We start from the raw sequence: 13,397 nt of genomic DNA on the forward strand, positions 1-13,397 counted from the left end.
AAAACTGCTTCAGCTAAATCCACCAGAGCTCATCTGTCAGCATCTTTTCTTCCCATCTTTCTTTCAGCAGTTAACAGATGCAGTTCAGATTTGGCCAAAACTTTTCCACTCACATCCTTGCATGGATATATCCAGCTTAAAAAGACTAAAATTATCCTAAGAACTTCTCAGATGACACAGATTCCTCTCAAGTTGAGTGAAAAACATGAAATAAAAATAAAATTCATTCTTCCCTAAAAGTAGGAGTATTAATATTGTCATCTCGCTGTCGATGTCAGCTGTGACACTCTCCTGCCAAAACGATAGACAACATTTTTGCAGTAATATCTTGATTTTTTTTCTTGAAAGTTCACCTATAACTTAAAACTATTTATCCAAGACAGCCAAGTCATGACACCATGAAAGATCAGCACTAAATTCCACAACAAAGTTTCATGAGATGTTGTTTCTCTTCAGTTCAGTTGCTAATGCTCCACAGAACTTTCTGGTTCACCTTCAGAGATACTAGTGAAATGAATCCCAAGCTTAGATCTCATCCGTTCCTAAAGAATTTCAGATTTTACCTAGGAAATGAATACTAACTTCAAAAGAATTTTCTACCAAAATACTTAAGACTCTTGGAAGGACTCACTTTGATGGACATCCTAGTCTGCTTAAGACTCTTTTCAAGAGTACCAAGTCAGAGTTCAAGTAGTTGGTCTTGAAGGAGATGCAGAGACTAGATATCACATTACGAAGGAGAATCAGGTATTTCTAGTGCATTCCTACTAGAGATGACAACGAATTTACAACAATCTACAAAACCAATGATTCAGAAGTGCCTGTGAGAATGCCTCTTAAATAATGAAGTACATGGGAATGCAGCATGGGAAATCATGAAATAGAAATGGAAAGCTGAGTATTAAGGAATGGTGACCCACAGCAACTACTAAGAATGATGGCCCAACACTTAGGTCATGGTTACCACAGCAGTGGCTGCTGAGGACTGCCCCACACATGTCTAGGCAAAAGTCCCCTCTAGTTACACCTTCTACAAGCATGAAAAGGGATACCTCTGCTCTTACTTGCTTTAGGTTCCTTGAGTACTACAAAACAGATTTCAGATACAAGAGGAGGAACATTCTCTGAAGAGTCTTGCCAAGGGTTTTTTTGCCTTTTGGGGTTTTTTTTTAAGTGAGTATATAGTGATACTGTGCCGATTCCTGAATGTGTATCTGATTGGTCTTTCCTGCTCCGATTATGTAGGTAGATGGACAAACCGGTGCACGTTTATTTGCAGAATTTGTCTCTATGACATTGTGAGGAAAAAAAGATTGAATAATGGGGATTTAGAGGCCACTCAAAAAAAATATTTCAGTCTTCATTCTCAAGAAGGCTTTTCTCTTGTAACTGGAGCCAAAATCTCTCAAGAAAAGGATTAATGAGGGATTTGGGGTCCCTAGAAGTTTTACTCCACGGGATAGATCTACTGGCTCAAAAGACATTTCCCAGTTGCCAGTGACTGAACGGACTTGTTTCTGACCCAGTCTGCATACTGACTGAATGACTGCATTAACACTTCAGTGTGGTGCAGAACAACAAAGAGCACACTGTTTGCCATGTACTGTTCATACAACCCCCCCCCCAAAAAAAAAAATAGGATTTTAAATAGCAACTTAAAAAACACAACACCCAAATACGTAATTGAATGGAAAAAATATGAAGTTACTGCAGTCTCCCTTCTATAATTTCAAATTAAACTGCTTAATCTTTTTAATAGCTTAAAACAAAGCAAAATATTACTGCATTTTAAATGCTTGAGCAAGCTAAAGTGTTTTGCTACCAAAAGGATACTCCTAAGGGGACATAACGTGGGATGGTCATTTTAAGTTACCTTCTGATACATCTCTAAAAATGCTGTACATTCAGCTCCGTAAAATGCCCGTCTTCATTACGTGCACCGCATTGGTTTTGATTCAGTTGTATCAACTTCAGAAATTATTCCCAAGTTTCTGTTTCAGAAACTGAGACAGAGGATGACTAGAAATGAAGGGGGATGACATTCTGAATTAACTACTCTGAACAGACTAACATAATCCAATCTAATTTCTTCTCATTATCCGTAACACTGAGCTGACCAAAAAAGGGGCACAGAACAGCACCATAATCTAACCAAGACTCCAACAATCCAACAACTAAACTGAGCAAGCAGAAAGCAGTCCACTTCATGAGACCTGAGATCTCTTCAGAGATTCAGGTCTATGAATGATGTGCTTTCTGCGTCCAAGATTCTTCAGAGGAGGGCGAAAGAAAAAAAAAAAAAGGGGGGGGGGGGGAACCAGTCTTCCACATAGGCAATTTCAATTTACAGTTTTTTTGTCAGCGCAAACTCGATTTTGTACTTGACGAGGCTTACAAGAATTCAAACTGAACTACATGAAACAGCAAGTCTATCAATACAAGAGGTAGCTTATACTGGGAAAACAAAACAAAACCAGTTTGCTCTTTCAAAGGAAAATTGTAGACAAAGACCTACAATAAGGGCTCTGGTATTCAATCATATTGAGTTATGTTTTGTAGCCATGACTAAGTCACCTAGAAAGGCAAGAGGTCTCCTGATTAGTCACTGAATCCAACAGGTAGATCAAGGCATTTCCCTCCTTCAAGGGGGTTTTATGCATGACTCAAGGACGTACAGCCCTACTCACCTAACAGCACAGGAAGGCACAGTGCCCAGAGCTAGGCTATAGCTACCAGAGGAAGAGGGATAGATGGATGAATCTGTAGGCATACCAATTTCACTGGACCTACAGTTGACTCAAAATCTTGGTTGCCTATGCATGTATGTTGAAACACGGTCTCTGCCTCATGTCCCTATTCCACCCAACTACAGGTCAAGTAAAATGTGACTACGTTTACCTTTCAGAAGTCAGGTTTTGTTCACAGCAAAACTCCCGTGCTTAAAATTACCATTATCCTTAGAGATCAAGCACAGAAAGAACACTCTAATCTCAGTAAGAAAAGTAAACAAATTATAAGGAAGAAAGTTTCAGCCCTCTAAAGCTAAGTTATTCTTCTAACAGAGATTACTGCTGGCATGTATAGGACCTGTATACAAAAGACTAAGCATTTAATATCACAAAAGCCTGCTTTGTTCAACAGATGTAACCTACACATTCGCACTCTAACAGGACACCAGGTAGGTAAAACACTAATTCCAAAGCTTGCAGATTTTCATGTATTTCACATTTTCATAACATATTTTTCTTTGTCAAGTTATCACGTCAACCTTAAACACTATGCAAGTGCCTCAACTTAGTACCATTTAATAAAGTTTCTCAAAAATGTTCCTACTCTAAAAAGTTAAACCAAAATTGATTGGAGCTCAGCAGCTAAGTACTAGGGAAAAAGAGCACACTGAAACACACAACCATTAACTGTTGTGCACTTCTGCAGGTACAGAGAATTTTCTTCATTTTAGTTCATTAATTTAGATCTGTTGAATGATAAATTTATCCAATATTTAGAAATGAACTGGGAAGCAAAAAGAGCATTAAAGCTGGGGTTTTTTTTCTTCCAGTGTATTAGTAATTAAAATCTTGAAGGACATTATATACGCATGCAATTAATTCAGTAACTAAAGATAATACCACCTTTGTTGAATAAACTTGATGACTGGAAGGATTTTTTTGTTATAATGATAATACTTACAATTTAACAAAATGTAGAAATGTGAGGGGTTTGTACACATTTAATGTAATTCCACTTTCCATCAAAATGCAGGTGGCCATAATTGTGAATAAAAAAAAAAACCTTAAAAAAATCAGAAGGCATGATTCACCATTTTCACAATCAAAATACACAAAGAACTGTAATCAATGCACGGTAGGCTATACAATGCCATCGTAATGATCACCAATGGTCAGAGATAGAAAGAATTCTCCTAGCTACAGCTAATTATACTAAACAAGAATACTATTCTTTTTCAGAAAAAAATACTGAAAAATAGAAACATAAAAACAGGTTAAAACTGATTGCTTAAATCAGGCTGCCCAACTTTGCTGATTAAATAAATTATCTTTTCATTATCAGTTAAGTCATAGAAACTAAGGAGTAGAAACAACTTCCTAAATCAGGAGCCTAGTTCTCAGCTATCACTGACAACACACATATAATCACTTAAAAAGAGATTACAAACTCAATCCTACAGCACCTGGTATTCTGCCCCCACCAATTCCTACTGGAAAAACGTTCCAGGAAGATATATTTTTTTTCTGATGGTTTCAGGCCTTCTTCTAGTTTTCCACAAAAACATTTACATTGTCAAACCAATCCACCCACTCATGACCCAGCACCAACTTAGAGTTCTTCCTTCCCACCTCTCCATCCCCTTCCCACCTTAAATACTCAACCGACGCTCACTTGGATTCAGAAAAAGCAATCGTATTTTTATTGAGTAGATTTTTTTTATCATCGTGTGGTTAACCTCCTAACCTAGGAGTCCTTCTCTGAGGCTACTCAAGTTTGATTTTACCTTTCTTAAATTGCGGAGCACCCAAACCCATGCGCAGTATCCCAGATGATGTCTCAGCGGGCCCCTACACAGCAGGTCGGTCATTTCTGCAAAACCTGACGTATGTCCAGTACTTTTTCAACCACTTTAACCTGGCATTCTAGAGATCCCACCATCATGCAAATCTACCCTCCAGCATTTTCAAATTACGTGTTTTCACTTAGAGGAAAAGACATGCTGCTCAAGTACAACCTCACATACACTAACTTCCATTTTTTGCTTTTAAATCTCACTTTCAAAAATTATTATTTCAATTCCCAAGGTCCTTCAACTCTTGTTGCATAATCTTCCCGTGTACTAATTAAACCTCTCAAAATTCAGCAATGGTTTCATCACCCTAATTTTAAAATTTGCCTAAGCAGATAAGATCTACTTCCCGTCTTGAAAATCAGTTCTCTTATCAAAACCACCAGGTTAGCATGACACAATTTGGAAAGCTCATTTTGCATTTTAACATTTCTTACTGCTTTCCACCACCCCTTAGAATTTCTTCTGAAGTTTCACCTATAGCTGAAGTTAGACCAACAGATCTCTACATTTTAGAGCTGGGCTCAAAATTTTTCACATTTTAAAAACATCAGCATTGTCCCTGCTATACTTAAGTATCTGTTCTCAAATGGTGTCATCTCCTATTCAGAATACTGCCTTAGTTGAGGTAAGAGTGAACTTCTGAGTGGGCTTTTCTAGAATTCTGCAATGGAGATCACTGAACTGACTTTATTAAAATATCCAATCTGTGTTTATCATAGTCTTGGTAATTCCAAATTACCCTCTCCCTTAAAATGTCATCTTTTGTATCTTCCTGGGTTAAAAATCACTGTCCTTATTGAAAGCTGATTACTTGCACTTTGTCCTGGTAAGCACAAAGCATTGAATAAGTATCTGCACTATTTCCTCTGAGATTTTCGCTACTATTCCTCAGAGTTGATTTTGAAACCATACATTCCAGCACATCAATCTCAGATCATCCTTAATCTCTTTTTTTTTTGGTACTGAATGGCTGCAACTCCTTATTCCTTATTTTTCTATTTGCGTGTTTCTATTGTCTGTCTTAAAGCATGCAAAGTCCAAATCTGTTCAGGTTTTAACAATTCTCTGCTAAGATTCACTTTTTGATTGATAATGTGACTTTATTTTCTCAGTTCTGCCTGCTGTTTCTTACAGGCTCTCTGCTTATCCCTCGCGGCCTTTTTGAGGTAAGTGTCCATGCAATCAGGATCACATCCCTGAGTTTTTCTGATATCTGAAAGATTTCAATAGTGTTAACATTTTTCATTAAAACAGATTCTCTCTATATTCAAGTCAGAGAAAGCCTGTTTAGCCAAATTTTCAAACTATTTCCTTCTGAAATCTGAAACTTTACTCCAGATTTATGAATTTTAGAACATACCTCTATGTAGGATTTTTTATTTTGCTGTATACGCATGTAAACTTGCATGATTAAAAACCTAGCTGTCAAAAACATCTAACATTTATTGTATATACAGTGACAGCACACCCATTTCTTCTGCTTCTCTCAGATTTTGAGTTGCCAGACTTGGTAAATCCTATCTTCAGTGCAGCCAAACTGAGTTTCTACTATAATTCTTGCAATCAAAAGACCTTCCTGCATCCTCCAACTTTGTATTAAAGGTTACACACACCACTAAATAAAATCATGAGACTCCAATAATCTTAATAGGCTAGTTCCTTCTTTTGAAGAAATTAAGGTAGATGTATACAACAGTTTCACAAAATTTATATTTTAAACAATATATGGACTGCACACTTCAATACACAACTTGGTTTGAAAGCCTGAGTGTCTCTGTTTCTACAGTAATGCTCAAAGGTTCTTAGGAAGTTGTCCACAATGAAGATCCAAAGTTGAATATGTCCCTCTGGTCATTTCCTTGTACAGACGTTTCTCAAACACACATTACTTTTGAACATGCATGAGTTAATTACATTTTTGCCCATGAGAAATTCATCTTCTTGCCCTTGAAAAGAATATCAAGTATTTCAAAGGTATTTTATGGTTTCTTTGTGGGGAAGAAAACACTGCAAAGATGATTATTCAGGGCAGGGTATCAGGTACAACAAAGGAGCCACTGAAGGTGAAATACCAGAGAAATCAGTGTATGAAAGAAAGGATGTATAAGGGTATTCCACTATCAATTGCCACAATTAAGCAAACACAGCTATCAGTTAAGAATGAAAATTTGAAGACCTTAACTGAAATTTACTTACGTGAAGACAGATTCTCCTTTAACCTGGCAGCTTCCCAACTACTGGGTAAACCTAAGTCTTATTCTGCATTCTTCAGCAGTTAGCTGGTATTTTTAGAGTCACACTGTACAAAGTCTGTTCCAGGACACTCAGCATAAACCTGGGTTTAATTTTTAGTGAGCAAGTCAACTCTCTATTCCTTTGAATAACAGAAAGCTGAGATACCATGTATAACAAAGATTTTGAATTATATATGACACGCTGGATACGGAGGTGTAACACTTATCTGCACAGAGTCAACACTGCAAAGCCACTTGGATTTTGCAATGTACTTTCCAGTGCTCCAGACTCTAGTAAGACTGATTAGCTGACATGTGGTGTTGAATTGAAGCTGACTCCACGTGTGAGAACTACACTCACCAAACCCTTCCAGAGCACAGACCACACCACCCCGTTACCTGCTATAATCATCAGCATCTCCTAGTCCTACTGGGCTAATGAGCTCTGCTGTGATGTGCAGAAGGAGCTGTAGTGAGACCACGTTAAATACGTACAGAGATACACAGGTCTTGTAGAGCCACTCACTGGTTATTCCGCACTGTGTGTCAGTGGCCTGAGTTCTGGGAACACGGTGCAAAATTTTCAAGGTTTATCCAGCAACACTGCTGATCCAGTATGGGTTCAGTGCTTCATCTAATGAAAGCAACTGTACTGTTATCCTTGGAAACCGTATGTTCACAAGCCTAGGCATTTATATCTGCACTTAGGTAATCTGCTCCCAAATAGCCAGTGGCTGACTGCATGTCATACCTTGAAGAAGTGGGCTTAGCATTTACAGGCTAAATTCTGTAGACTAGGATTAACAGAATTAACTAGTAATTGAGTACTGAATAACCAGAATTTATTTTCTGGTAAGAACACATATTTTTTCCAAATCACAAAAATTACAAAAAAATGTAGATACACAGGGAATCCATCTAGCCAACCTTTACAAGTCTTTCTATCAGAACTCCAGAATAGGCACTGTACACAGAAACACCAGAGATTAAAAGGCATGTGATATAGCAATACCCACTTTGCCATACATTTAATCAGTTCACAACTGAGTGGTTACTGTTACAGAAACGTTTCCAAAAGACAGATTTACTAAAACAATATTGAAATTCATACAGCTACAGAAATGAGTTTCAAGTTTGTAGTACGAGTGCCAGTGATCTTGCAATGACCAGTCAAGACAGTTAGATATGAGTGTTAATTCCTGAAATTCAGAAGTCTGTCTACAACCAATCTCCTTGCTTAATGCCTGGTGGTGACAGTCTAGGAAAGGAGGATGAAGCTAACCTTGTTCAAACACATGACTTGCGCTGTTCAAGGAATAGGACACTTACATCATTATCCCAGTTTAGACCATATTTCAAGACAGAGTGAGAAGAAAATATTCCACAGTGGATTTTAGATTATTCAAAAACCACGACAGAACTGCTATTGCACTGTTCTTAGTCACCACACTTATGACCAAAATATGAGACACGCTTTTCCTAAAGAGGAATGTGTAGTTTGGGTAAAATTAGTTTCAAGTTGTGCAAAACAAGTGGCACATAAGAACCAGTGTTCTTAATCACTCACTTTTATTTGATTCAGAGAATAGTATCCATTGCAAACAGCTACTCCTCAATTTAACAGTAGCAGCAGTACAAGTTAAATCCTTATAAACAACATCATCTGTGTCATTGTTTGTTGTTAGGGCACATGCAACACTAAATAAGAAGGTCTAACCAATACAGTATCTTGCATTAAGGATTCAAAACCCAAGCTCTTAACATTTTATGACCTACTGGGAAGTATATATTGTCTCCAAAGCAGCAATATCTAACATGGAAAGCTAATTAAGAGACATACTACCATGAAAACAGAAAATTTTCCATCAAAACCATGTTCCATTGACCCAACACCACCTGGTTAGGTTAATCCCTATTTACAAATCGTTTGTGCAGAAAACAGTTATGACTTGAGTAAAGACATCCACACCTTCTGGGTGTCCCGCCCCACCGTGTCGTCCCCCCTCCCCGGAAAAAGCTAGTCTGATTTTAACAGGGTGATAGTCAATAGTTGTGATAGTCAGGATACTGCAAGCAGCAGCTTGTTAAGTGGTGCAGATACTAAAGGAGCAGGAAAGCTGCAGAAGAGAAACGAACAGGACTGGGGCAGAAGCAGCATTACAAGGCCAGAGACAGCAGGCTGAGAGCACTCCACAGCATGGCCCCACTTGGCCTGGCTGAATTTCCTTCCCCTGGTTGGGTTTCCTTCCCCAAGATAAGCTTCTAGAAGCTACATGCCCTCTTCTGTTTTACTAGCAGCAGAAGACATAGTCGGAGCACAGTCATCCAGTCCAAGGGGACCGCGTAAGGGAAGGGCTTGGGTCCTAAGTCCACATGCACACAGCTGGGAGAGCAGCAAAGGGTTCCCTAGAGAGCATGTATTTTAGTTTAAACCATGGGTGAGTATTTCCATGGATGAGATCCTAGCTTTGGAAAAGTAAGACTTAGAGAGACTGACCTGCCATTCAAAAGGATTGCTGTTACACACTGTATCATGGTACTTTGTGTTGTGTGGTATCCATACTGCAGAAGTCTCACATTGTGAACCCTTGCAGTAACCATCAGCTATTTTCAAGCTTTAGGATTTAATTTCTGATTCAAAAACAGCCATAATACAAATTAGTCATGGTGAACTTCAGAGTCAAATCAGGAGAGGAAAAACTAAAGCATAACAGAAGAACAATCTAATTTGGGAGAAGTAAATAAACACTCAAAATGTAAGAATTAGATTACTAAGATACAAACACCCATTTTCCTTCACTCTAATCTCCAATTCTCTTCATTTTGCCATTTCCCACACCTTAACAATGGTGACACGAAGGAAAAGAGGGTAATCTCAGACTGACAAGTTGCTGTGGATGTATCCCTTCTAACGATGAGATGTAAATATTATTTTACTTGCCCAAAAATGCCTTAAGCCATTGTTTATGCACTACAGGTTTACAAGGCAGGCAGCATTGAAAGGGAGAACTCAATGCATTTAAATATTAACATTAAAGCAAGATGACGAACATTAACACAGTTAACTATCTCAAGTCTTGAGCAAAATTTTCCAGTTATGTATCTTTAGCACAGGGTCCTTTTTTCCCCATCAATAAAAGATACTTTTAAAAAAATGCTACTCAATGTTTAAATCCTACTATATTAACAAATTTTCTTCATCATATGCTAAATCCATGGAGAACTAGCTATTGTGTCAAGTGTTGGCAAAGCTTTTCTCTACTGAAGATATTGCCAACTGATTTAAACAGGTACTTTCATTTTTCGCTGAGGAAAAAAACTATAACTTTCTTCAGATGATAAATACTCAACCGACGAAGTCCCTTAGAAAAAAGTATTTCAAATGTTCACTTAAACTGAAACACTGAGCACATACTTCATTTCCAACAGGTTTTGCATTGTTACAACTATTGCTTTCAAGTCCTGGCTGAACTGAAATTTCAGAATTACAGCATCAGTTATCTTTTTTTTTTTTCATGATAATATCTAGAGTAGTAGCATAAACCTCATTTTAAAAATAACTAGCTTTCCACTGTGAATGCTAGCAATATAGCAAAGCTCAACAACTCATTATGTGTCAGTCTATACTTGGCAAACACTGACTTTTTTGTAAGATTCTAAGACACATTCCCTTGACCTACTCTCCCTGCATTTTAAGATACAGTTTAAGAACCTCCGTTCACCCCACCACCATGGGAAGGAAAAGGACAAAAAATCCCCAGGAATCGTGAATTTTAGAACACAAGCTCCACTATTTCACTATGCAAGAACTTCAGTTTGGCCATATATAACATGCTAATACTTGCTTATGTCCAAAGAGTAAGAATTAAAGATCAGGTAGTGATTTAAAATAGATATATACATACACTTTGTGAACTATTTTTTCCATGGGGCAGGTGGGTGCTTTCTTAATAGCTAATGCTTTGCTACAATATTCAGCTTCAAGGGAGAAAATACCTTTCCATCTTTCTTTCCTGCAGTTGTTCTAACACCTGAAAGAGTTCAACTAATTTGTCTTATGAAACATATTTATTGAGGACATCTAATATACTATGCTCACTTAAAGTGATGTTAAAACATGTAACTAAAGAGCCTTTAAGACAACTGGTTCAAATTTAACCAGTGTCTTTTATTTCACCATATTATATTCCAATGAAAGCTATTTTTGGAAGAGAGAGGGACGAAGCTGGAGAAAAACTGTTTGGGTTATACAATTATGGGAATACTGCTATTATTCAGGCATCAGGAAATAGGAAGTGCCACAAAAATTACTTCCTTACCTACATTTGTTAGAAATAAAGGAAAGATCTTCTTGATCTCTGGTATAAATACTTATGATGCCAAAATATTGGATGGCTTGAATCCAGGATATTAAAATAGTTCTGCCTTTTGAAGTCCAAATTTGGGTTTTTAAAATACTAATATCCCTTACAAGTCTAAAGATCAGCAATATTGTCTTACTCCACTCCTCACTCCATTAGCCTTTTATCTACTAGCATAAGAGATATACACACTTATTACTCAGAACTGGGTTATGCAATTGTTTTGCATCTTTTTTAATTCCTTTCTCTTACTAACATTGGCAATGCTTCAAGAGTTATTTTCGGAATTAAAAGATATTGGAAACCCTTAACAGCCAAACTGATTACAATATTTTTCAGATGTCCTTAAAACTAACCTTTGCTTCCAAAATTTGACAAGGAAAAAAGTTTATATTATAAACTATGTAAGTGAAAGTTAGAAAAATATGAAGCACAATATTACGGCACCACCAGAGGTAACGCTAAACAAATCCAAGCAATTGATGAAAGCAATGTTGAGCTTGAATCATACAGAAGTCTTTTACACTCTCCTTGTATACAAAACATGGCATACAATGTGAAAAAAACAAACTAAACAGGAAACCCACTCTCTTATATTTATACAAGCTACTTTACATAATAACAGAAACTACTGATTTTATCCAGGTAAGGCAAGAAAGAAAACAACTTGCTTTTTTTCCGTAAAACATAAGTGTTTGTAAGCAAGTAATATGTTGTGTTTGACCAGTTGAAAGGATGTTTTTGCATTATTATTGAAATATCCTTTGTCATAAACCACACTGCTTCACATTCTGTTGACATTACATTCAGGCGATTAGAGATCTATCAGATACATTCCCTCTTAGAAAACCATGTGTTATTACATTCAGCCAGGCACTTTTTACATTGCCAACTCTCTAAAACATGAATACAGGCTATAAAAAAAAAAGTATGTACTAGTGAGGAATAAACACGTTTAAGAAAAGAGGGAAGGAGTAGACTCACACATTGCAGGTTTATCCTACAATATCAGAAGATTTTCCCCTCTCCTTTTCTAGCAACTTGAAATTAGTACATAGCATTCATGATTTCTCATCCATTCAGTATCAATACCACCCAAATACAAGTAAAGGTATCAATGGTTTCCAAAGAACTACAAATCCCCACATTTGCTTAAAGAAAACATCATCAAATTCTTAAAGTTTCAGTTCTAAACACACAGGGGTTTGCTGCAGAACAAAAACATTTACAGCATCCTAGACAGAGGGAAGAGAAGAGATGATGATGGTGGGAGAAGAAACAGAGCACACTGCTTCCATTCCTGTAGTAGTGATGTCAACGCCTGCAATGATAGTTGCTCTGACCTGTAGAGGCTCAAAGCTGGAGTGTTTTCACAGAAATCTCTTTTATAAAAAGAACCTCTGGCAAATCACTAAAATATCCACAACAAAATGGATTAGCAGGATAGCCAATTCAAGGAATCTATACTGGAAAAGGCTGAAAGGAGGTGGGGAAGAGGCAGGTGTCTTGACAAGAGAAAAACATCTATCAGAATCATAAGCAGCCTCCAGTACGAGCATACTCGTGAAACAATCTAAGTCAGACTGCAGAGCCAAAGACAAACAGATCTCCTGCACTGGTGAGAAAAACAACAGGATTATACCTAGAGCCTAAGCTTACATTCTACGGCAGTGAGAAATGGTTTTGAAAAACCTGACCAAAAAAAAAAAAAAAAAAAGAAGAAAACTTAATCTTGTCGCTTCCCCAAGACTTGCATACTGACAACAACTATAAATAGCTGGAGTAGCACATTGTTTAACAAGCCGCAGCAAGATGGTCCATGTTTGAAAACAGAACATTTTTATTTTTTTCAAGTCCTCCATTATTACTGCAGCAGTCCTCTAGTTCAGCAATTGATTTGCTATATACTACTACCACCGTGTAGACTACAAACAGTGTTTTTAGTATCCATACATAATATACTAAAATGCTGAGAACAAGCAGGGAAACAAAGACAAAATCCTGCCCCATGGCATGCAGCTATATTCCAAATTGTGTAAAAACAGCCCTAGGTTTTGGGGTGGGGTAGGGGGGTAACCTTTATTCATTTGCGAGACCAAAGACATAGGGTATCTTATTACCCTCGCCTGCTAGAAAATGGTGCCTGTATTTCGGTAAAATAAAGCTGTTGACGTGTGCAATTGTGGTCATTATTAGGGCGATCACGTTGTTTTCATTCAT

General features: G+C 37.4%; 1 protein-coding gene across 1 annotated transcript in view; it reads right to left on the reverse strand.

Moving 5' to 3' along the window:
* GLCCI1 (glucocorticoid induced transcript 1) overlaps positions 1–13,397 on the reverse strand; it is a 50,209-nt gene extending 36,812 nt beyond the window's left edge. Inside the window, exon 1 of the mRNA XM_009895336.1 lies at positions 13,304–13,397. Within this exon, the coding sequence (XP_009893638.1) occupies positions 13,304–13,397 (94 nt within the window). The remainder of the gene's footprint in view (positions 1–13,303) is intronic.

The sequence above is a fragment of the Charadrius vociferus genome, unplaced genomic scaffold, assembly GCF_000708025.1.
Source record: "Charadrius vociferus isolate BGI_N301 unplaced genomic scaffold, ASM70802v2 scaffold31, whole genome shotgun sequence".
Taxonomy (NCBI): Eukaryota; Metazoa; Chordata; class Aves; order Charadriiformes; family Charadriidae; genus Charadrius; species Charadrius vociferus.